The sequence below is a fragment of the Trachemys scripta genome, chromosome 20 (assembly GCF_013100865.1).
Source record: "Trachemys scripta elegans isolate TJP31775 chromosome 20, CAS_Tse_1.0, whole genome shotgun sequence".
NCBI lineage: Eukaryota > Metazoa > Chordata > Testudines > Emydidae > Trachemys > Trachemys scripta.
Window position 1 is genome coordinate 19016535 of NC_048317.1, and position 26707 is coordinate 19043241.

Consider the following 26707-nt stretch of genomic DNA (forward strand, 5'->3'; position numbering starts at 1 on the left):
ATTGCCTGTGATCTGTCCCTGACTTTTACTACAAATAACCGTGACAAAATCTTAACCTTAATGATGCCATGCACCTGAAGTGGCATGGTCGTGGATTGAGGTGTTTGATCTTGATGTTGCAGTGGGTCAGGAACTTGGGGAATGTCGGAAGTATAATTGGTGGGCAAGATGACATAAGCAGGAGGTTGGGGAACCAGAACTGTCTGGGTCAGAAAGCAGCGATCAAGATGACCCTCACTCTGTCCAGTCAGAACTTGTGTAGAACTTGTGGCAGAAGCAACAGTGGAAGGAAGGCATAGTTGAACTGATCTGACCAGGTAAGAAGCAGAGCATCACAATGGGAGAAATAACCTAGGACTCCTCTGAAGCAATATGGGGTGCATTTACTGTCTGTTTGAGAAGCAAATACATTTCTAGTTCGGGTTCCCCACAGAGTGAAATGTCATGCAGCAGCATGTTGCAAAGCTGCCACTCGTGGTCAAGTGCAAGGTATCTGCTGAGGAAGTTTGCTTCCCCAGAAGGTAGGCTATTGACAGGGTGATGCACAGGGAGGCAGATCTTCCTCCCCCTTGCTTGTTGATGTAGAAGTCACTTGTAGTCTTGTCCAACCTTACAGGGATATGGTGAAAGCAGATGAATGGGAGAAAAGACTTGCACATCCTCCATTCTGCCCATAGTTCCAGGATACTGATGTGCATCCCGGATTCTCAAGGTGTCCGCACCCTTTGTGCTGTGTGGTTGTTCATGTGGGCTCTTCAGCCAACCAAGGATACATCCGTAATGATGGATGAGAGTGCTTCCTACCTAGCTTCCCGACAAGGTCCCGCCCTGAGATCTGTGGAGGTGGATGCTCCCGCACTGGAGTTGGACTTCGCAGCAGGAGGCATACTCCTTATTGAATGAAGCCAAAGAATAGGGTGGGGTTCAATGGCCTGGATGCGACTGGGACCTCATGGCTTTCTCCATGAGGTATTTGCAGAACGACCCAGGTAATTACAGGCCTGTCAACCTGGAAATGATCCCAGGAAAAATAATGGAAGGGCTAACACGGATCTCGGTTAACAAAGAATGAAAGGAGAGTAGTGAAACCTGGGTGCTGAGGAACGTTAAAGTGTGGCAGAATGACATTTTTGATTCTTGTCGTCTTTGTCAGCTGCTCAATATTAAGTGGCAGGATAAAAATCAACAATGAGGGTATTGGTAGCCAAACCGAGGAATCACTTCCATCAGCACTGATTTGGTTTTGGTGGCTTTCCTGGTACATACATATTAGGATGGATGACCAATTAATTATGAAGGATTTACCATTAGCGATCAGGGGCTTTGCGACCAGGGGCTGCTAACAGGGAGTTTCACAAGGGAATTCTCCAGGTGAAGGAGGAACAAATACAGCACCCTTGGGGTAAGTGAATGTCTGTAGTGTGTGTTTGTTTGTGGGTTACTTGCTGTGTGCTGAGCTTGTGTTTGTCCGTTTGTTTGTTTGAAGGACCGTGTGCTGTGGCTGGCAGTTGGAAGCTGTGAGCTTCAAAGGAAGGTTTGAAAGCTAGAACCCTCTGTTAATTGGCTGAGCCTTAGTCAGTGGGTGGGGCTATCAAGCAGGCCAGGGCTTTATAAAGCAGTGCGCAAGTGACCAGGGGCTGCTAACAGGGAGTTTCACAAGGGAGTTTGGAATGGGAGTGGGAAGGGGGCAAAGGCCCCTTGCTGTTTTGTAAAACTCTAAACTAAACTACATTTAAAAACTTCTTGATTTAAACTAAATCCTTTCATTAACTAGGAGACCATGCAGGCAGAAGCCCAGCAGCAGAGTGGGGGCTATCCAGTTTATTGCGCTGCATACATATACTGCATGTATGATTACCTGTCCTGTGGGAGGGTGACATGTGTGTGCATTCAGTGCAAGGAGCTCCAGGCCCTCAGACCATGTACGGACTTTGGAGGCCAGGGTAGCGGAACTGGAGGAGCTAAGAGAGGCAGAGAGGTATGTTGATGAGGCTTTCCGGGACACTCTAGAATTGTCCCACTTCCAGTCAGACAGCCCCTGCGCTGTTGAGGAGGATGAAAGGCCCAGGGAAGCAGAGCAGTCAAGAGGGGGGCAGAGGGAAACCTTCCCATAGTTGGGACCTTCCCTCCAGATGGTGTTAGGGTATCCTCTCGCACTGAGGTTATCTCTCCAGGGGGAGAGAACTCCAGTCACTAGGAAAAGGCAGGTGTTAGTAATGGGAGATTCGATCATTAGAAACATAGATAGCTGGGTTCGTGATGACCGGGAGAACTGTATGGTGACTTGCCAGCCTGGTGAGAAGGTTGCGGATCTCTCGAGGCATCTGGATAGACTTATGTGTAGTGCCAGGGAGGATCCGGTGGTCGTGGTACATGTAGGTACTAATGACATAGGGAAGGGTAGGAGAGACATCCTGGAGGCCAAATTTAGGCTGCTAGGGAAGAGACTGAAATCCAGGACCTCTATGCTGGCATTCTCAGAAATGCTCCCAGTTCCACGCACAGGGCCAGGTAGGTAGGCAGGCAGAGCTTCAGAGTCTCAATGCGTGGATGAGACAATGGTGTAGAGAGGAGGGGCTTAGATTCATTAGGAATTGGGGGAGCCTATACAGGAAGGATGGGCTGCACCTAAACCAAAGTGGAACCAGACTGCCCGCACTTAACATTAAAGAAGTTGTCAAGTATCAAAGGGGTAGCCATGTTAGTCTGGATCTGTAAAAGCAGCAAAGAGTCCTGTGGCACCTTATAGACTAACAGACGTATAGGAGCATGCATCCGACGAAGTGGGTACTCACCCACGAAATCTCATGCTCCAATACGTCTGTTAGTCTATAAGGTGCCACAGGACTCGTTACTGCTATTAAAAAGGTTGCAGAGCAGTTTTTAAACTAGAAGATAGGGGAAAGCCGACTGCTGCAAAGGAGCATGTGGATCGGACAGAGACTTCTCTTAGAGGAGAGTCTATTGATAGAGATTCTCTAGATTATAGTCAGGAGCAGAGGATGGAAGAGGATAATGTAAGGGCCAGATCAGACGAGAAACATTCACATAAAGGATCGGACACATCAGAAAAGGGAAGACAAATAAACAGTGACAAGTTTTTGAAGTGCTTGTACACAAATGCTAGAAGTCTAAATAATAAGATGGGTGAACTAGAGTGCCTCGTGATAAAGGAGGATATTGATATAATAGGCATCACAGAAACCTGGTGGACTGAGGACAATCAATGGGACACAATCATTCCGGGGTACAAAATATATTGGAAGGACAGAACAGGTCGTGCGGTGGGGGGGAGGGGGAAGTGGCATTATATTTGAAAGAAAATGTAGAATCAAATGAAGTAAAAATCTTAAGTGAATCCACATGTTCCATAGAATCTCTATGGATAGTAATTTCATGCTCTAATAAGAATATAACATTAGGGATCTATTATCGACCACCTGACCAGGACAGTGATAGTGATGATGAAATGCTAAGGGAAATTAGAGAGGCTATCAAAATTAAGAACTCAATAACAGTGGGGGATTTCAATTATCCCCATATTGACTGGGAACATGTCACCTCAGGATGAAATGCAGAGACAAAATATCTTGATATTTTAAATGACGGCTTCTTGGAGCAGCTGGTACAGGAACCCACAAGGGGAGAGGCAATTCTCGATTTAGTCCTGAGAGGAGCGCAGAAGCTGGTCCAAGAGGTAACTATAACAGGACCACTTGAAAATAGTGACCATAATATAACAACATTTAACATCCCTGTGGTGGGAAGACCATCTCAACAGTCCAACACTGTGGCATTTAATTTCAAAAAGGAGAACTATGCAAAAATGAGAGGGTTAGTTAAACAGAAATTAAAAAGGTATAGTGACTGAAGTGAAATCCCTGCAAGCTGCATGGGCGCTTTTTAAAGACATCATAATATAGAGGCCCAACTTAAATGTATACCCCAAATTAAGAAACACAGTAAAAGGACTAAAAAAGAGCCACCGTGGCTTAACAACCATGTAAAAGAAGCAGTGAGAGATAAAAAGACTTCCTTTAAAAAGTGGAAGTCAAATCCTAGTGAGGTAAATAGAAAGGACCATAAACACTGCCAGCTTAAGTGTAAAAATGTAATAAGAAAAGCCAAAGAGGAGTTTGAAGAACAGCTAGCCAAAAACTCAAAAGGTAATAACAAAATGTTTTTTTAAGTACATCAGAAGCAGGAAGCCTGCTAAACAACCAGTGGGGCCCCTCGATGATCAAGATACAAAAGGAGCGCTTAAAGATGATAAAGTCATTGCGGAGAAACTAAACTAATTCTTTGCTTCTGTCTTCACGGCTGAGGATGTTAGGGAAATTCCCAAACCTGAGCCGGCTTTTGTAGCTGACAAATCTGAGGAACTGTCACAGACTGAAGTGTCACTAGAGGAGGTTTTGGAATTAATTGATAAACTTAACAGGAACAAGTCACCAGGACCAGATGGCATTCACCCAGGAGTTCTGAAAGAACTCAAACGTGAAGTTGCGGAACTATTAACTAGGGTTTGTAACCTGTCCTTTAAATCGGCTTCTGTACCCAACAACTGGAAGATAGCTAATGTAATGCCAATATTTAAAAAGGGCTCTAGAGGTAATCCCGGCAATTACAGACCGGTAAGTCTAACGTCGGTACCGGACAAATTAGTCCAAACAGTAGTAAAGAATAAAATTGTCAGACACAGAAGAACATAAATTGTTGGGCAAAAGTCAACATGGCTTCTGTAAAGGAAAATCATGTCTTACTAATCTATTAGAGTTCTTTGAAGGGGTCAACAAACATATGGAGAAGGGGGATCCAGTGGACATAGTGTACTTAGATTTCCAGAAAGCCTTTGACAAGGTCCCTCACCAAAGGCTCTTATGTAAATTAAGTTGTCATGGGATAAAAGGGAATGTCCTTTCATGGATTGAGAACTGGTTAAAAGACAGGGAACAAAGAGTAGGAATTAATGGTAAATTCTCAGAATGGAGAGGGGTAACTAGTGGTGTTCCCCAAGGGTCAGTCCTAGGACCAATCCTATTCAACTTATTCATAAATGATCTGGAGAAAGGGGTAAAAAGTGAGGTGGAAAAGTTTGCAGAGGATACTAAACTGCTCAAGATAGTTAAGACCAAAGCAGACTGTGAAGACCCTCAAAAAGATCTCACAAAACTAAGTGATCGAGCAACAAAATGGCAAATTAAATTTAATGTGGATAAATGTAAAGTAATGCACATTGGAAGAAATAACCCCAACTATACATACAATATGATGGGGGCTAATTTAGCTACAACAAATCAGGAAAAAGATCTTGGAGTCATCGTGGATAGTTCTCTGAAGATGTCCACACAGTGTGCAGAGGCGGTCAAAAAAGCAAACAGGATGTTAGGAGTCATTAAAAAGGGGATAGAGAATAAGAAGGAGAATATATTATTGCCCTTATATAAATCGATGGTATGCCCACATCTTGAATACTGCGTACAGATGTGGTCTCCTCATCTCAAAAAAGATATACTGACACTAGAAACGGTTCAGAGAAGGGCAAGTAAAATGATGAGGGGTTTGGAACGGGTTCCATATGAGGAGAGATTAAAGAAGCTAGGACTTTTCAGCTTGAAAAAGAAGAGACTAAGGGGGAATATGATAGAGGTATATAAAATCATGAGTGATGTGGAGAAAGTGGATAAGGAAAAGTTATTTACTTATTCCCATAATACAAGAACTAGGGGTCACCAAATGAAATTAATAGGCAGCAGGTTTAAAACAAATACAAGGAAGTTCTAGTTCACGCAGCGCACAATCAACTTGTGGAACTCCTTACCTGAGGAGATTGTGAAGGCTAGGACTATAACAGCGTTTAAAAGAGAACTGGATAAATTCATGAAGGTTAAGTCCATTAATGGCTATTAGCCAGGATGGGTAAGGAATGGTGTCCCTAGCCTCTGTTTGTCAGAGGGTGGAGATGGATGGCAGGAGAGAGATCACTTGATCATTACCTGTTAGGTTCACTCCCTCTGGGGCACTGGCATTGGCCACTGTCGGTAGACCGGATACTGGGCTAGATGGACCTTTGGTCTGACCCAGTACGGCCGTTCTCATGTTCTTATGATCACATAGTCTCCGAAAGCTTTGGTGGTGCAATAAGCTCGCCAATGATGGACACAGACTGAACATCCAGCCAGAGTACCTTAAGGGCCTAGCTAGAGTTTGATCCAGGTGGCATTTGATCTGCAAGACGGCTACATCCCTCTGAGATCTGATGACATAATGCCAACCAACATGGTTTAAGGAAAACAGATCTTATAAAAAACTAACTTTATATCTGTTTTTGATGAGATAAGAAGTTTGGTTGATAAAGATAATAGTGTTGATGTAATATACTTAGACTTCTGTAAGGCATTTGATTTGGTACCACACTTTTTTATTAAAAACTGGAATGATACAAAGTTAACATGGCACATATTAAATGGATTAAAAACTGCCTGATAGGTAGTTTTAAGGAATCATCATCAAGCAGGTATGCTTCTAAAGTGGTACCAGGGATAGGTTCTTGGACCTATACTATTTAACATTTTTATCAATTACCTGGAAGACGACATAAAATCATCACTGATAAAGTTTGGCAATTATATAAAAATTGGGGAGGGGTAAATAATGAAGAGGACAGGACACTGAAACACAGTGATCTGGATTGCTTGTTAAGTTGGGAGCAAGCAAACATTTTTCAGCATAGAGTCATATATTCTGATTTAGTTGGGGATTGGTCCTGCTTTGAGCAGGGGGTTGGACTAGATGACCTCCTGAGGTCCCTTCCAACCCTGATATTCTAGGATTCTCTATGGTGAGAAGGGACCATTATGATAATCTAGTCTGACTGCCTATTAAAAAAACAGGCCATAGAACTCCTCAAAAATAATTCCTAGAACAGCTATTTTACAAAAACCTCCAATCTTAATTTAAAAATTGTCAGAGAGGGAGAATCCACCACAACCCTTGGTAAATTGTTACAATGGTTAATTACTCTCACCATTTAAAAATTTTCATTTGGAGTCTGAATTTGACTAGCTTCAAATTTCAGCTACTAGATCATGTTATATACCTTTCTCTGATAGACTGTCTCTGTTAGACAAATATTAAATATTTGTTCCCCTGGTAAGTATTTATAAACTGGAATCAAGTCACCCCTTCACCTTCTCTTTGTTAAACTAGATAGATTGAGCACCTTGAGTCTACCACGATTAGGCACGTTTTCTAATTCTTTAGTGATTCTCATGGCTCTTCTCTGAACCCTATCCAATTTATTAACTTTCTTCTCGAATTGTGGGCGCCACCACTGGACACAGTATTCCAGCAGCAGGGTTGCACCAGTACTACACACAGAACTAAAATAACCTTCCTACTCCTCAAGATTCCCCTGTTTTTGCATCCCAGGAAAACATTCGCTCTTTTGGCCACTGTCACATGTTCAGAGGATTATCCACCACCACTCTCAAATCTTTTTCAGAGTTACTATTTCCTACGATAGAGTTGTCCATCCTGAAAGTACAGCCTACATTTTTTGTTCCTAGATTAATACATTTACATTTAGACATATTACAAAGCACATTGTTTGCTTGCGCTCAATTTACCAAGTGATTCAGATCGCTTTGAATCAGTGACCTGTCCTCTTCATTATTTAACATTCTCACAGTTCTTGTGTCTTCTACAAACTTTATCAATGATGATTTTATGTTTTCTTCCAGATCAATGATAAAAATGTTACATTGCATAGGACCAAGAACCAATCCCATAGGAGCCCACTGGAAACAGACCCGCTCAATGACAATTCCCTGACTACAGTTACATTTTAAGACCTGTCAGCTAGCAAGTTTTTAATCCATTTGGTGCGTGTCATGTTATTAATTTTATATTCTAGTTTTTTAATGAAAATGTTGTGCAGTATCAAGTCAAATGCCTTACAGAAGTCTATTACATCAGCACTATTAATTTAATCAAGCAGACCCGCTGTTTTTTTAATGAGATTACAAGTCCGTTTGACAGCATCTATATTTCCATAAACCATGTTGATTGGCATTAATTATATTACCTTCCTTTATTTCTTAATTGAGTCCTGTATCAGTCACTCTATTACCTTGCACAGACAGATGTCAGGCTGACAGACCTATAATCATCTGGGTCACCCCATTTATCCGTTTTGAAAATGTCCAGTTTTCTGGAACGTCTTCAATACTCCAAGACTTACTGAAAATCAACATTAATGGTCCAGCAAGCTCCTCAGCCAGCTCTTTTAAAACTGTTGGATGCAAGTTATCTGGACTTCCTGATTTAAAAGTGTATCACTTTAGTAGCTTCTGTTACTACTACTAGTAGTACTAGTGGAATGGAAAGAATGTTATCACCATATGATGAGACTATATCGCCTGTTTTTTTTCCTCAAATACAAAACAAATTTATAGAACACTTCTGCCTTTTCTGCATTATTATTAATTCTAACTTTCCATCTAGTAATGGATCAATACGGCCAACAAGAAATTATAGATCTATGAAAATGTAGGCCATTCTGTACAGGATGGGGGACTCCATCCTGGGAAATAGTGACACTGAAAAAGATTTGAGGGTCATGATGAACAACTCAACATGAGCTCCCAGTGTGATGCTGTTGGCCAAAAAAGCTAATGCAATCCTTGGATGTATGAACAGGGGACTCTTGAGTAGGGAAGTCATGTCACTTCTGTATTTGGCACCGAAGTGACCATTGCAGGAATACTGTGACCAATTCTGGTGTCCACAATTCAAGGCGGCCATTGATACAGAGAAGAGCCACAAGAATGATTAAAGGATTAGAAAACATGCATTATAGTGACTGACTCAAGGAACTCAATCTTAAAGAGGTTATAGATTGACCTGATTACAGTTTACAAGTGCCTACCCGGGGAACAAATATTTAATAACGGGCTCTTCAAACTAGCAGAGATAGGTATGTGAAGTTGATAGGCTGGAAGTTGAAGCTAGCCAAATTCAGACTGGAAATAAGGCATATATTTTTAACAGTGAGAGGAACAATTGACCAAGGGTTGTGGTAGATTCTCCAACACTGACCAATTTTAAATCGAGATTGGATGTTGCTACAACAGGGTGGACCTACGACAGGAGGAAATATTACACTGAGTGGGTATCTTAGCTAAGTTAATGGAGAACAGACTCTATAAATATTTTCATAGATTTTAAGTACCATTATGATAATCTAGTCTGACATCCTGCTCAATACAGGCCGAAGAATTTGTAGGGTATAAACACAAAGGAATGAGAAATTATTTAGGATGGGTCAAAGTGGTATGAGTTCAGAGAATGGAATATAGTTGAGAGAGTGAATTTAGGCTAAGTAGTAACAAATATTTAAGTGAAAGATATTTTACATTGTAGAAAAGTCTTCCAAAATAGAGAGCAGGTCCCATAAATTGGGACAATTCACACCTGTAGGGACAAGGCAGTCAAGGATATAATGGAGTGCATATTCTTGCATGTGCCTCAATGAGATGGACTGGTTAGAGTGGTAAATGAATTAGTGGGAAATAACTGCAAATAAACTGAAGGCAAGGAGAAGCAAAGTAGAGACTTGAAAGTGAGGAAAACAAACAAAAGTAAGTATACAATGGGCAAGTACAAAAGCATGTACAGCACCATACAAGAAAACAAAAACCCAACTCAAAGACCACCACTGGGGACAACTAATTAATGGGGATTTTGGACCTTTTAAAAGATTATCTGGATCAGGCATGAATGGAATTAGTTATACAGTAGAACCTCAAAGATAAGAACACCAGAATTACAGACTGACCAGTCAACCAGACCCCATGTGGAACCAGAAGCAAGCAATCAGCAGAGACATACACACACACAAAAAACCACCAGCAAATAGTGTACTGTGCCTGTATTGCATCTTAAAGGTAGGCACATCTGTGCTGCCTATCCCCAGCCCCACCCCCTACTCACCACATGGGGAGGGCAGCCACTTACAGGTAGGAGGTGAAGATGCTAAGTTTCACAGGCACAGCTGTGAGCCCCTGAGCAGGCAGAGCAGTGCTGGGGTCTGCACCACTTTCCTGTAAGCCACTTCCCCCTGCCCAGGAGGGGGACAAACTTGCATGCACAGTCTGAACCCAGGAAAGACACTTCCCAAGCTGCTGCCGGAACCTGGCCTGGAGTGTTTGCTGCTAGAGCTGGAGCCCTGCACACTAGAGGAGCAGCTCAGTTGTAAAAAGGCCACACTGACACCACAGTGCCCCAGGGTGCCTCACTCATCACCCTTGCATCCAAGGGGCTAGAACCAGCTGCCTGTGCATACCACCCACTTGCCAGGCTAGGAGGTGAAGACGCTGAAGTTCACTGGCACAGCTGTGAGCTCCCACTCCAGGCAGTCTGCCCTGAGGAGCATCCCATAATGTCTTTGTCAAAATTATGAACATTTCAGAGTTACGAGCAACCTCCATTCCTGAGGTGTCCGTAACTCAGGAGTTCTACTGTAATAGGGATGATTAACCGGTCATGGTAACTGAGAATGACCTTTCTCCTTTATGAGCCACCTTCTCTGAAACAGAGGAAACTCAGACTTCATACATATGCATTTACATCACCAAGTCACTTGGCTAATACAATACAAGCTGAATACCCCTTAGCATTTTTCCAAAAAAGAGATAGACTCATAGACTAAGTCCAGAAGCGACTGTAGTAGAAACCACTGAGCTATTTGCCATAGTAGAAAGAGAGCCTAAGACATAAGCCCTAGTATCAGAGGCCTGAACTAAAGTAGTGGCCAAGCTCTGCTGATATAAAGCAAAGACAGGCTGTGAGCACAAGTCAGGCTCTGCCTGCTTGCAAGCTTCACAGAAACTGGCAAGAACAGGGCTGGTATTGCAAAAACACACATTCCTAAGTGCTAGGCACAGGACATTTATGCAAACACATTCCAGAAGGATGGTTCCACAACACCTCAATATCAACACAAAGATAACAGGAACACACTGACCTCTCAAAGATAAGGTCAGGATGACAGTATGATGGAGAGAGATGTTTTGCTCGAACCAACACATACAAGGTAATGGATGACAACTGGCCATGTCGGGGGGGCGGGGGGGGAGATACATAACTTAGAATCATAGAAGATTAGGGTTGGAAGAGACCTCAGGAGGTCATCTAGTCCAACCCCCCTGCTCAAAACAGGACCAACACCAACTAAATCATCCCTGCCAGGGCTTTGTCAAGCTGGGCCTTAAAAATCTCTAAGTGGAGATTCCACTACCTCCCTAGGTAACCCATTCCAGTGCTTCACCACCCTCCTAGTGAAACAGTGTTTCCTAATATCCAACCTAGACCTCCCCCACTGCAACTTGAGACCATTGCTCCTTGTTCTGTTATCTGCCACCACTGAGAACAGCCGAGCTCCATCCTCTAGTTGAAAGCTGCTATCAAATCCCACCTCACTCTTCTCTTCTGCAGACTAAGCAAACTTAGCTCCCTCAGCCTCTTGTAGTGGTGTATAAAATGGAGTCTCAGAGGGAATGCCTTTGGCCACTTAGGGGATAGTGGAAAGTTCCATCACTGACTGAGCTGCATCCATTGTCACAGGCATCCGGGGAGCTAGGACCGTGCTTTGTCAGCAATAAAGCTAACCTAGTGCCTTTGTATCTTAACGGCTCTTGTGGTCACTGGACGTCTGCTGTGCCAGCTGTCTGCACAGAGCTGGGAGAGGGAACACACACAGCCAAACTTGTGACTACAGAGACCACCGTGATCTAGTCCAGTGGTTCTCAACCAGTGGTACATGTACCCCTGGAGGTACTCAGAGGTCTTCCAGTGGGTACATCTGCCTAGTTTTACAACAGGCTACATAAAAAGCACTAGAGAAGTCATTACAAACTAAAATTTCATACAACTTGTTTATGCTGCTCTATACTACACTGAAATGTAAGTACAATATTTATATTTATAAATTATATGGTAAAAATTAGAAAGTAAGCAATTTTTCAGTAATTGTGTGTTGTGACACTTTTGTATTTTTATGTCTGATTTTGTAAACAAGTAGTTTTAAAATGAGATGAAACTTGGGGGTACGCAAGACAAAAATCAGACACCTGAAAGGGGTACAGTAGTCTAGAAAGGTTGAGAACCACTGATCTAGTCTGACCTCCTGCACTTTGCAGGCCACAGAACCTCACCCATCCACCCCTGAAATAGACCCAGAACCTCTGGCTGAGTTATTGAGGTTCTCAAATCATGATTTAAAAAAAGATTTCACATTACAGAGAATCCACTATTTAGTATTTAGTTTAAACCAGCAAGTGACCTGTGCCCCATGCTGCAGAAGAAGGCAAAAAAAATCCAGAGTCTCTGCCAATGTGACCTGGGGGAAAATTAGTTTCTGACCCCAAGTATGTCAATGCAATACTAAATGAGAAACACCAGCCTTCCTGATCGCTCTCCAGCTAGTGTGTGGTGTTTTTTGTTTTTTTACCTGGGTGGATTGGCTTCAAGTTCTTGGAGCTTTTCTTCCAGCTTTCCTTGTGTTTCTGCCAACTCATCATACTCCTGATAAAAAGTTAAACAGATTCAGTCAAGTATTAGCTTTAAATTTCTCATTTTTAAATAAAAAACAAGGAGAAAGTGAAGTGTCCATAGTAAACTTACTGCCAAATAATGATCACAAAAACGCAATGCCACATGCATGTTTTTGTAGGAAAAGGAAAATATTTTAACACAAAGGATGAGATTTAGATTCTCCAAAGTTGTAAAAAGTAAAGTTATTTTTTTATTCAATGTTTATATTATGGTAGAGCACACAGGCCCCAATAAGAATGGGGTTTGATCCATCTCCCATTGAAGACACTCATATGTGTTTCAATGGGCATTGAATCAGACCACTGGATCCTAAAAGTACTATTAGTTCGGCCACATTTCACACTTGTGATGTCCATTTCTGCAAACAAATACCTTAAAACACAAAACCCTACTTTCCTGGATTGTCAGCAAACACTCAGGTCAGAGAATGTGATAAAATCCAAATGGTTCTCTCAGTAACTGGAACTCAGCCAAACTGGATGTGATATATTTTCTATTCTTGTTTCCTTATTAAAGACTTAATTATTTCATTGTTGAATGTATAAAGTGAGATATTTCCAAAGTAAAAGAAAATAGAAAATATTAAAGCACATGCAGTACACCCAAGTTCAAGCTAGAATTTTAAAGGAAGACCTCTATAGACAGCTATTAAGTAATGTACTGTATCAACTGATGAGGAAGAGCTCACTGCTGGAAGTTATGACCAATGTTCCCTCTAATTTTTTCCATCCATGTGTGGAAAGAATTTTGTTATGTGCACCAATATTGAGGTAACGTGCGGATGTGCGCCACCAGTAAAAACAAGAAACCTAGATATATTTTTTTAAAAGCTACCATAGGGATAATTACTCCAGCCATGACAGATTATGCATTTTAGAACTCACTACTCAAAGAATTAAATTTAAGCATGAGAGAGAAATAAAGATATGAAATGCATAGACCAGTCAAAAAAACAAATAACAGCACTTTGAAAGAATAAAATTACAGAGAATATATGTGCATTGCAGGAAGTACCAAGAAGTACCAACAACATCACAAGTATGTGTTGGGAGGTGAGAGAGCGAGAGCGAGTGTGAGTGAGACAGACAGACAGTGTGGGTGTGCTGGCTGCTGGACAGTGCACTGTCTCTAAGCACATCAGCACTCACCAGTCGGAAGGCTTGTTCAGACTGCAGCAGCCGCCAGCAGTTCCATCTAACTCCAGAGCCCTGTTCCCCACTCTGCGTAGATGGGGTACATGAGCAGGAGGGAGAGGGACACCCTGACATCAGCGCCCCCACCTCTGTTCTGCACAGCAAGCAGGAAGGTCCTGGGAGTAGCTGGCAGGAGCTCCAAGGCAGAGGACAAGAACAGCACAGCAGCAGGGGGAGGGGCACATAAACAAGTCGCTGGATGTGCATGGCTCTACTAACCAAGTGTGCGGCACTTGATTACTCTTGCGCGGCCATGCAGCTTAGGTTGGTTTGGCATGATTTGTTTTTGACAAATCCATTCTGGCCATTCCTTATAACCTATTGTCCTCTAGCTGCTTACAAATTGATCAATAATTTGTTCCAGCATCTTTCCAGGTATCAAAGTTAGGCTGACCAGTCTATAATTCCCCAGATTCTCTTCACACACATACCCTTTATTAAAAAAAGAAAGAAAAAAAAAAAGAGAGGTACTATGGTTGCCCTTCTCCAGTCCTCTGGGACCTCAGTCATCCTCCATGAGTTCTCAAAGATAATTGCTTCAGCTAGTTTCCTTAAGTACCCTAAGTTGAATTTCATCAGGTCCTGCTGACATGAATACATCTAACTTATCTAAATATTCTTTAACCTGTTCTTTCCATACTTTGGCTGACATTCCTTCCCCCTTATTGTTAATATTAATTATGTTGAGTATCTGGGTCACCATTAACCTTTTTAGTGATGACTGAAGCAAAATTGGTGATAAAAACCTCAGATTTCTTGATATCAGTTATTAACCTCCTTTCACACTAAGTAGAGGACCTTCACTTTCCTTCGTCTTTCTCCTGGCTCCTAATATATGTTAAGAAAAAAAAAATCTCTTATTGCCTTTTTTATGTATATTGCATAGGGATTCAGAAGAGTGCTCTAGAAGAGTAGCTGTTTGGCAAAGGATGGCTTTGGGAAGGTCAAGGTCACAGGACAGGGATCAATCCAAAGTTGTGAAGTTTTCCTGTTTATTCTCTGCTGTTAACTTATTTTTCTTTCCTGTTATACACACTATGAGGAGAAGACCTTGATGACTTATGACTTTTCTCCAAAATTGTTGCAGTTTCTTACAAATTGAGGCCACTTTTCCAGAATTAGGAAAAAACACATTTAAAATTTTTTCCTCAGTGTATCTGAGGAACTTTATGGTCAACCCCAGTGTGTGGTAAGTTCCTACCAAAGCAAACTTTTCAGAGAGGGCCCCGTGAAAAGGGGTGGGGAGAAGAATGGAAGGAGCTCCTGGCACTATATTTCACTACCATAGCTGAGACTACCAACAATCCAGGAGCTGGGTGGGAGGGGAAAAAAAAAAAAAAAAAAAAAAAAAAAAACTAACCTGTTGTGGGATGTCAAAGATGGCAATTTTCTTCATCCTGGGTGAAATGGATTAAGAGGCATGCCAAATAATCTTGGCATGTACCAGTAGCTTCTCATTTACTGGTAAAGCAATTCTGCATTTGTGATGGGGCTCCCAAAATATCAATGAGTCTTTCTTGACACTTATCAGTCCAAAGTATCTACCACACTGAACAGCAGCTACTGAAAATACTTAAGCAGAAATGAAGAAATTATAAAAGTATTCTCTTCTGCAGAGGTTGAAGGATGAGCTGTACCCTGAAGGAAAAGGGCATCCTCAAGATCACTATCACCCTTCTCATCAGTATCTATTTCCAGCAACTCTTCCCTAACCCACAGGACTGGGGGGACAAGTCTAGGAGAAAAGCGTAAGACTGATTATGGGAAGTGGAGGAGTAACATGGCCCTGGTTTCTTGATTATCCTCTTAACCCTGACTCCCTAAACTGAGGAAGAGGAGGGAAGAAGAGCTAATATACCATGGAGCATAATCAAACTGGTAATTGTGGGAACTTGAACAGATAAACTCCACAGAGTATCAGAAAAGCCAGGGGGAAGGCTTTTAAAGTTCTATGAATAAGATGGGGAGCCTATTTTCTCACATTTGGGAAACTATAATGTTTCCCATGACTTCGTCTGAGATGGATTTGGAGGTGTGCCCTAAAGGTATTAAATCTAAGCTTCCCTTCAGGAAAAGACTGAAAGGGCGTAATGAATCTGTCTAAAATCTAAATGAGAGAAGTGATGGGGACTGCTCACTGGTTCCCACACCAGGTACTGGTGAAGTAGGACAGACAGTTTGGATCCAAGGACTACTCCAGAATTAATGGAATCAGGGGAACCACCTCAGTTCTCAAGCCTAGATCTAACGCACCTCAGTTTCAAGGCCTTCAGACTCGTTCACGATTACTCCTGGTGCTATTCACAAGATGATTCCAAACATAAGCTGAGGGAGCATTCTGTTGCCTGGTCAGAGGTCCTGTAGCGTCACAATGTAATGAGTCAGGAGGATGTGAATGACTGGATCTAAAGAGCACTCAGGCTGCTTCACAAGTATTTGGATTCTACAGAGGAGCAAAACTGGAGAAATCCAATTCCTAGGCGCAAGCAGGGAGCACCAAAGGACAAATCATTCATCAGGCCAAAAGAGCCAATCTGGCATAAATGGAGCCTCATTCAGGCAAGTGAGCCTCTCGCAACCTCTGCAAGTTTCTTACATATTCAGTCACTGACATTTTGGCCTTACAGGAAGCAAATCTCTTCGAACATGAACTTTTTCTTTCCAGATTGCCATCTCAACATGCACAGTAGTGGGATGCCTGTTTTGGACAGTGTCCGACAGTGCTGAAGCTGAACTGTGATCTAAAACTGGACTAATTCCTCAACACATTTATGCTCTTTAGCCTGAACTTTCAGATCCTGTTGAGACAGGAGCTCATACAGTCCCATTATCACTTTCCAGAAGGCTCTAACACAGGGAACATGCACATGAACAAGTCAGAGCAGTTTCACACAGCCAGTTCTTCGAAAAAGTGTACTTGACACAATTTTACATAATCAGTTTGTCGTTCAGATTTTAAAGACAAAAGTTTGTAGACTGAAACCCTTGTATTTATGGCATTCTGTACCTTGCAGAGAGCAGTAAGATCTCGGTGTTTGCTTTTCACAAGGAACTCCGCAGTAATATCCCGAGGTGGTTTTACTTCAGATGCCTCCTTATACTGCTGATGGAGCTCTTTAATCTTCTCTTTTAAATTCACCATCTGGGAAGGGGAAAAAAGGAGCTTTTGTAACATTTACAGTGAAATTAAGAATTCTGCCTCAAAAACAGTCACACCACTGGTGGCATTTCCCCCCTTGTTATAGGGGATGTTACTTATAGGGGATGGACCTCACAGAGCACTACAATAAGTACCATCAATCCTATATTTCTAGAGATTTTCTGACTAACATGCACATCATAAGCTATTACTGTCCTCTGGCAAAATGTACAGAATGGAACTGTTGAGGATAGGAAAGATGCCAGAACTCTGTATGCTTTCTCCAGAGGGACAGCTGCATCACCTGTAACATTTGATCTGCACTAAATCTTCCAGTGTTTCAATCTTGTATGTTTCCAAATGACTAAACACATCTTTTTATTTACCTTAAGATATTTTTTTAAGGTGACTTTGTAAACAATTGTAAATTAATCTCATCACAAACCATATCTGCAATCAAGTATCAGAGGGGTAGCCGTGTTAGTCTGAATCTGTAAAAAGCAACAGAGGGTCCTGTGGCACCTTTGAGACTAACAGAAGTATTGGGAGCATAAGCTTTCGTGGGTAAGAACCTCACTTCTTCAGATGCAAGACTTACCCACGAAAGCTTATGCTCCCAATACTTCTGTTAGTCTCAAAGGTGCCACAGGACCCTCTGTTGCTTTTTACATATCTGCAATAAGCATTTCCAACAGAAGTGGTTATTACAGTGATGCTTTCAAGGAAGAGCTGGTTTGCTTTTACGTATTGCTTTTCACTGTCTCCATCCTCTCCATTCCATAAGTATTCTCAGTCTCGTCCATGTTTGTCAGCTGTTGGCACAATCATTGTTGTACATTCTTCCAGAGGGTCCTATTTTCTTTATACGGGCTTCTTGTGCTCATCTGGAAGGTCCCTACCACATCCAAATTTAAGTCACCCTTAAACAGCCACTTCTGCCATAATGGTTACAGTGAATCAAGGCGACATCTATATAAACTGTCTACTTTCCCTGGCCTCTGCTTACTTGTTTGCCTTTAGACTGAGTTTCTCAGAAGAGAAAAGAAGTGTTCTTCAGTGCTAAGAAAGCCCCAGCTTAATAAAATTAATAGTTTCCCTGGGGCTTGCCTGTCAAAACACAACTTCTCCTTGTGGACCAAAAAAGCATCATTATTCATTTTTCAATAGTGTTGTTGCCCTCCTTATTGATAAAATCCAGATAAAATTTCTTTATTTCTCAAGGTCTAGTTCCTTTTCACATAAACATTAAAATGTAATGATGGTGATCAGTTTCTGAAATCGGTTTCTCCTTTAAGTTCCTAGTAACTTTTTCCAGTGCATTTGTAAGGGAAGGAAGTGAAAAGAGTATTGCATCCATGTGTGCCACAATGGGGAGAAGGTCTGACCTTGTTAAGGAGATCTTTCAGCTCCTCTTGAGTTTTTACTATCTTCTTCCAATGTCCAATCTGTTCATCCTTCACATGCTTTTCTTGCAATCTAGCGGTGGGGAACAGAAGCCACAGATCATTTTAACTGGGAAATCCTAGTAAGCTACATAGTTTTCTCATTATCAACATCTGAGCCATGAGTGTAAGGTAATAAAGTAGAACTCAGAAAAGTGTCATTTCAGTAAAGAATGGAGTGTATTCTTCAGCAACTGTACAACTCATGAAAAGAAAGCAGTTGGTTAGCTAGTAGCTAAACATAGGACAGCCTACCAAAAGCCAAAGGGTAGAAATTCTTACTTGCAGGAAATGTTTCCAAACAAATAGGATTTAAACTTCATGCTGGATCACACTATTGTGCTATGTCAAATATCCATTTATTTTATTAATTGCTATATCACTAATGGAAGAGGAATTTTCAAGGCAGATACCGGTTAAGGTAACATTCCTCATCCCGTGTCTACAAAGCAGTACTAAAAATGTGGAAAGGGTGTGCACACAAATGCTGGACACAAGATGTGCCAAGTGGCTGCAAGAAACCAAGATTATCAAGAAGTCATCATGACTATGTACTTCAAGAAAATCCAAACAGAATCCTTACTGGGGAAGACTCAGGTAATTTCCAAGCCTGATTTCAATACTGACCGGGAGGAAAATCAAGAAAGAGAAAACACAGCAATGGAGAAAGGACAGAAGAATGGATATTAAGAGGAAAGATAGTGCCAATACCACTGAAGCCAATAGTCAAGTAGGCTTACCTAATCAGGTGAGGAATCCTTGCAAAACCAAGCAGAAACCATTAAGATGATACCAATGCAAGGAGCCTGGGTAACAAAATGGAGAAACTAGAACTACTGGTGCAGGAAGAAACTAGATATTACAGGGATAACAGAAACATGGTGGAATAGTCATCGTGACTGGAGTACAGGAATTGAAGGGTATGTGCTGTTAAGGAAAGACAGAAATAAAGGTAAAGGTAGTGGAGTAGCATGATGAGGTAGACTAAAGAAATTAGAAGTGATGGAATGGATAAAATAGAGTCTGTGTCCAAATCATTTTGGGGAAGAAATCTCTCAGAGGTTCTCCTGGAGCACTGTTTGGGATTGACTATAGACCCCCAGAATCCAATCTAGATATGGACAGAGACCTTTTTAAATTAAATAAATACTATTGGAAATTGTGTGAATATGGGAGACTAATTTCCCAGATATAGACTAGAAGACAAGTGCTACTAATAATAGTAAGGCCCAGATTTTCCTGGATGTGATAGCTGACAGATTTCTTCACCAGTCACCGAACCAACAAGAGGTGATGCCATTTTAGGCTTTGTTTACACTGGAAACTGAATGACAAAACTTGTGTCGTTCAGGAGTGTGAAAAAAACCACACACACACACCCCCAAACGACAAAAGTTTTGCCAAGGAAAATGCCGATGTAAACAGCACTTTGTCGGCAGGGGTGCTCTCCTGCCAACAAAGCTACTGCTGCTCGTTGAGAGCGGAAATTTGTTGTCGGCGGGAGAGCTCTCTCCCTTGTACTTATAGCAGGACTAAGTATTATTTTAGACCATGCCTGACAGATGTTTGTCTAATCTGCTCTTAAAAATCTCCAATGATGGAGATTCCACAACCTTCCTAGGCAATTTATTCGAGTATTTACCCTGACAATTAAGAAGTTTCTCCCAATGTTCACCTTAAAGTGCAATTTAGGCCCACTGATTCTTGTCCTATGAACAATTTTTCTCCCTCCTCCTCCTTTCATCATTTTTGTTGCTCTCCTCTGGATTTTCTCCAATTTGTCCACATCTTTCCTGAAATGTGGTGCCCAGAAGTGGACACAATACTCCAACTGAGGCCTAATCAGCACAGAGTACGTTGGAAGAATTACTTCTTGTGTGTTGCTTACAACACTCCAGCTAATACATCCCAGAATGCTGTTTGCTTTTTATTTCTTTTTGGCGAAACGGTTACATTGTTTACTCATTTTTAGCTTGTGATCCTCTATGACTCCCAGATCCCTTTCCGCAGTACTCCTTCCCAAGCAGTCTTTTCCATTTGTATGTGTGGAATTGATTGTTCCTTCCTAAGCGGAGTACTTTGCATTTGTCCTTATTGAATTTCATCAGATTTACTTCAGACCATTTCTCTAGTTTGTCCAGATCATTTTGAATTTTAATCTTATACTCCAAAGCACTTCTAACTCCTCCCAGCTTGGTATCATCTGCAAACTTTGTAACTGTAATCTCTCTGCCATTATTTAAATTGATGAAGATTCTGAACAGAACTGGATCCAGAACTGATCCCTGCAGGACCCCACTCGATATGCCTTTCCAGCTTCACTGTGAAACATTGATAACTGATTGGAAAACCGTTTCCAGAGAAGTTATGCGGCCACCTTTTGATAGTTCCAGCTAAGCTATATTCCCTAGTTTATGAGAAGGCCACATTAGACAGTATTAAAAGCCTTACTAAAGTAAAGATACGCCACCTCTACCACTTTCCCCCTATCCACAAGGCTTGTTACCCTGTCAAAGGAAGCCATTAGGTTGGTTTGACATGATTTTTTTTTGACTGTTACTTATCACCATATTATCTTCTAGGGGTTTGTAAACTGACTGCTTGATTATTTTCTCTTTCTGGTGTGGAAGCAGAGAAAACAAAAAGTGAGAACTCTGTTTTTCTCCGACACTGGGTACTGAAGTTAAGCTGACTGGTCTGTAATTCCCTGGGTTGTCCTTATAGTGCCAGCCTATAAAAAGGGGAATATCTGTCTACCAATCCTCTGGAATTTCCCCCATCTTCCATGATTTTTCAAAGATAAGTTTATGGATGGGATGATGAAACTGCCTACAATATCATGTAGCCAATCTACAACTGCCAGTTGCAAATATCTTCAATGGCCAATGATGGGACACTAGACAGGGAGTTACGCTCTGTATTACTACTTTCTGAGTTCTTTCCCAGGTGTCTGGCTGCTGGGTCTTCCCAAAATGCTCAGGGTCCATATTTGGGATTGGGAAGGAATTCTCCCCTCCCCCCCCCATTAGATTGGCAGAGACCCTGTGAGTTTTTCATCTTCCTCTGCAGCATGGGGCACAGATCACTTGTAGGTTTAAACTAGTGTAAATGGTAGATTCTCTGTAACTTGGTCTTTAAATCATTATTTGAAGAATTCAGTAATTCAGGAGAGGTCAGACTAGATGATCATGATGGTCCCTTCTGGCCTTCAAGTCTATGAGACTATTAATTTCTATCAGCAAAGCATGAGGGCACTTACTGGATGACAACTTCCAGAGCCTGTCCTAAGGAGACTGGCTTGTTATTGAGGACATTGAAGTCCAGCTGATGACTGAGATAGGAGGTGGCCTCCAGCAAACGGTTGAATTCCTGCTCCACCATTTCATCTTTCTCTTTAGGAACCTGAAAGTCAAAGAACAGATTTGTCTCTGTAAATTAAAAAAAAAAAAAAAAGCACAAAACACCAAAGCTCCAGATATGAACACTTAATTAAGGTGGAAACTAACAGGTGTGGAGTGGAGGCTGGTAAAATTAAGAAGTCCGGAAAGACTTCAGAACCATGAAGCTTAGACTTCCTTTTCCATTGTGGTGCTAATTCCACTACAAGATATGTTTTTAATTCAGTAACACAAGTTGCCTCCAATCCTTCCCCCTCAAAATGTGAGTGCTGTACATAGCAATGAAGTACTATGCAAAAGAGCAAGGCAGAGCACGGACACGTAATGTTACACTGGTGCTGACAGAATCATTACTTTACTGCCCTGTGTCATACACTTTAAAAAAGCTCTAGTGAACAAAAAGAAGCTGAGGGCAGGCACCTGAAAGTTTTGAAGTCAATTCTTCAAAATGATCAGACAAGAAAAGTATGCCGGGCATTAAGGGATAATCTGTCAAGTTCTTCTTTCTCACCTCTGAATTGGCAAACAGGCAACTAGCATTGTTTACTGGGCTCCCCCATGACTGCAAAAAACAAGTCAGTATAAAGAGGCTTCCCCAACTAAAGGATGAAGTCAAACAACTGAGGTCCAATGGCTCACCTGTGGGCCATGTCTACATTCTTTCGGATGTCAGAAAGGTGCACTCTACTGAGCGGTTTGTCACCTTCCAATGAGGCTTAGTGCACATCAAGCCTTCAGAGAGGGCCTGAGGTACGCTAATCAGGCAGAAGGAAAGTACTACATATGTGGAAGCTTGACTACAAATGGCGCAAGCACTGCCCCCTGCCAACCTCATCTATTCCTAGATGAAGTAGAGATATTGCTGGTAGCCAGATAAGTTTTTCAATCTTATTGTGTAGTAGGGGAGCATTTCTTTAAACACTTTTGGTGTTGCTACTGTGACACCGCTGAACCTTCAACACAGCACTACATAGAGCCACAACAGTTCTACTAGGCTAGTGTTTGAGGCCTCCCTCACCCCATTGGATAGCAACCCCTGTGTTAAGTGTACAGCAGCACAGTCCAGCTGGTAAGTGTAGCAGCTGCAGATCTGACCAGCGGTTACGGTTGCTGGAGATGTGGGGAGGGCTCAGCAGGGATAAGGGTTGTGGAGCCTCTTCCTGAGCTCCGAGAACATGAGACAAGCTCTAAGGAACTTCAGCTGTCCTGAGCCTCATAAGTGGGAGTGAGGGAATTAGGGCAAAAAAACCTAGGAGTCTGAGCACAAAGAAAAGGGGGGGGATGAGAACACATGAGGGGGGCAGGGACAAATGGGTTAAAGAAAAGAGGAGAGAACAGCAAGCACCATAAAGGAAGACAGATGGGCAGAGACAAAGTGTCAGAAATAGCATGTGTCAGGCTTACAGGAGAGTCCTCTCTGGAGGCCAGGACAGACACAGGGCTACTTTCTCCAGCAGACAATTCCCATAGGGTGAGGGGCACCCTCCTACTTCTTATCCCTGGCCCTGTAAATCCTAGATGTGACCATTGCACTGCAGAGTGGCTCTCCTAATACCCTCTCAAAAGCTGCTTCCTCAGGAAGGCTGGGACAATTCCCAAGGAGCTCTGGGTGGTGAATTGCAACTTGTCTCCTGAGTATATACTAAAGGTGAGGGTTAATCAAAATGTCTTGTATAGAGCAGAGAGTAGCAGATTTCATACCCTTCCACCTGGACTGAGACAGGCTTTAATCTCAGTTGCTGATGATGACAGGGAAGATGGAGACACAAACTGAGGAAGTTCATAGTGAAGTGGTGACTGCACTTTGGCTCCAGTACTAGTCGGAAGGCATATTTAAAGGGACACTGTCAAGGCTGTAGGTCCAACATGAGACCTACGTATTTCCTTTCAGTTTGCATAGTCAGTGTAAATTTTTTTCTCCCCTAAAACGATTCAACGTTATCTGCCCAACATTCATGAACAAGAAGTCAATATGAATGTACCACTGAAGGAAAAAAAAAGTGTTCAGTAACAAATTATTTCAATTTTAAACTCAGGGATTATTATAAACAGTAAAAAAAGGGATTTTAAAAAATTATAAGTGATACCTTGACAGTGTCCTTTTAACCATTGCAGCAGAAAGAGAAATAAATAATAAATAGCCTGATAGCTGTTTCAAGGTAAATTTCGTACAATAGGGTAAAATCAAAACAAGGTTTAAAGCATTGCAGAAGCAGCTAATCATCACTTACTTTTTTAGCAGTGGCAACAACCAAAAAAAAAAAAACACCAAACAAACAGATTGTGGTAAGTCTCAGAAAAGAGAAAACCAAGAGTGAATGTACGAATGAAACAGCTTCCAGCGGGTCCTCTGTGCATTTAGGGTAAAACAAGACTAAAGAAACAGCACAGACAAATAATATAAATGGAAAACAGAAAGCTCACATGATGTTGAAGAATCACACCATGCCTGAGCAAGCAAATTTAAACAGTCCTGTCCTTTTGCTGCATTTCTATATCTATCGTGTCTTCTCAGTGTAGTCAATTTCAGTGTATGCAACACCTGTGGAACAATGCACTGTGGAAGCAAAGGTACTATCAAATACATGCTGTCAGTCCGGCTTTGAATGAATCGAGCAGATGATGGTGGGAGGAAAAAAAATGAGAATTCTGTTTATACTATACACAAATATCCTGACAAGCTGCAGAGAAAATAAACTCAGACAAAGTAAGGACTGAATGGGATTTGGAAAGCTAGCTTGAGCATGACTAGTTTTTAAGTAACATGTTAGTGTCAGACTGACAGACCTGGAGACTGAAGTACTCTGCTCAGCCACAGAGCAGTTACAGCACAGGGATCAGCAGCTTCACTTATATAGTGGCAGCAGTTCTTTGAAGGCAGACAGGTATACCCATAACATCGTAACTAATCTTAACTTGTCATGCAGACTAGAAAGGGAAATTATGGAGTACATGTAGGAAGAATAAGAATCCACACTATATTCAATAATTGAGATAGATGAGGTAGGTAAGGTAATATCTTTTATTGAACCAACTTGCTGGAGAGAGAGACAAGCTTTCGAGCTTATACAGAGCTCTTTTTCAGGTCTGAGAGATGTACTCAGGGTATGTCTACACTGGCAGTTACAGCTCCGCTAAGAGAATGCTGAAGAGAAACCGCTGTTGTGTGTTCACACTGTTAGCTGCCTGCGCAATACCGTGTTCACACTTGCAGCAGTATTCAGAGCAGTGCACCCTGGGCAGCTCTCACAGAGCATCTCTTCCTCTTCTGACGCTAAGAGTTGTGGGAAGGCAGAGGGGGTCGCGGGGCATCCTGGGTCCAGTCCCAATGCCATGTGAGGCATTGCTTCACATCCCAGCAACCTGTGTTTCCTTTTGCATTTGGCGCCATCTTTCAATCGTTTGTGTACTGCGCCCCTTGCCTCTTCAGTATACAGGAATGAATCCCTAACTGTTGACCAGTATGCTGCTTGCTGTGACTAACACGTCACGAGTGGCAGTGGAGTTATTCCTTAAACTACAAAGGCAAGAGGAGTGCGACATTTATCTCACCACGAGTACTACCTACGAGACGAGATTGCTTGTGGCATTCACGGAGGTGCTGACCACAGTGGAATGCCGCTTTTGAGCTCGGGAAACAAGCACTGAGTGGTGGGATCACATCGTCATGCACATCTGGGATGACGAGCAGTGGCTGCAGAACTTTCGGATGAGGAAAGCCACACTCATGGGACTGTGTGAGCTCCCCCTAGCCCTGAGGTGCAAGAACACAAGAATCAGAGCTGTCCTGCCATTGGAGACGTGTGTGGTGATTGCATTGTGGAAGCTGGCTACTCCAGACTGCTAGCAATTGGTTGCTAACCAGTTCGGAGTGGGAAAGTCAACCAGTGGACTCGTGTTGACGTAAGCGTGCAAGGCCATTAATCGCGTCCTGCTCCGAAAGACCGTGATTCTGGGCAACTATGATGTGATTGGAATAACAGAGACTTGGTGGGATAACTCACATAACTGGAGTAAAAACAACAAGGAGTCTGGTGGCACCTTAAAGACTAACCGATTTATTTGGGCATCTGAAGAAGTGAGATTTTTACCCGCGAAAGCTTATGCCCAAATAAATCGGTTAGTCTTTAAGGTGCCATCAGACTCCTTGTTGTTTTTGTAGATACAGACTAACAAGGCTACCCCAATACATAACTGGACTATTGTCATGGATGGATATAAACTGTTCAGGAAGGACAGGCAGGGCAGAAAAGGTGGGGGAGTTGCATTGTATGTAAGAGAGCAGTATGACTGCTCAGAGGTCCGGTATGAAACTTCAGAAAAACTTGAGTCTCTCTGGATTAAGTTTAGAAGTGTGAGCAACAAGGGTGATGTCGTGGTGGGAGTCTGCTATAGACCACCAGACCAGGGGGATGAGGTGGACGAGGCTTTCTTCTGGCAACTAGCAAAAGTTACTAGATCGCAGGCCCTGGTTCTCATGGGAGACTTTAATCACCCTGATATCTGCTGGGAGAGCAATACAGCGGTGCACAGACAATCCAGGAAGTTTCTGGAAAGTGTAGAGGACAATTTCCTGTTCCAAATGCTGGAGGAACCAACCAGGGGCAGAGTTCTTCATGACCTGCTGCTCACAAACCGTGAAGAATTAGTAGGGGAAGCAAAAGTGGATGGGAACCTGGGAGGCAGTGACCATGAGATTGTCGAGTTCAGGATCCTGGCCCAAGGAAAAAAGGAGAGTAGCAGTATACGGACCCTGGACTTCGGAAAAGCAGACCGACTCCTTCAGGAAATTGATGGGAGGGATCGCCTGGGAGAATAACATGAGGGACAAAGGAATCCAGGAGAACTGGCTGTATTTTAAAGAATCCTTATTGAGGTTGCAGGAACAAATCATCCCGATGTGTAGAAAGAATAGTAAAA

General features: G+C 42.3%; 1 protein-coding gene across 1 annotated transcript in view; it reads right to left on the bottom strand.

Moving 5' to 3' along the window:
• KDM1A (lysine demethylase 1A) overlaps positions 1 to 26707 on the bottom strand; it is a 113588-nt gene that overhangs the window by 56529 nt on the left and 30352 nt on the right. Inside the window, exons 6-10 of the mRNA XM_034754260.1 lie at positions 23875 to 23886; positions 21649 to 21791; positions 18333 to 18423; positions 16816 to 16950; positions 12512 to 12585 (exon numbers count right to left, since the gene is read on the bottom strand). Coding sequence (XP_034610151.1) covers positions 12512 to 12585; positions 16816 to 16950; positions 18333 to 18423; positions 21649 to 21791; positions 23875 to 23886 — 455 coding nt within the window. The remainder of the gene's footprint in view (positions 1 to 12511; positions 12586 to 16815; positions 16951 to 18332; positions 18424 to 21648; positions 21792 to 23874; positions 23887 to 26707) is intronic.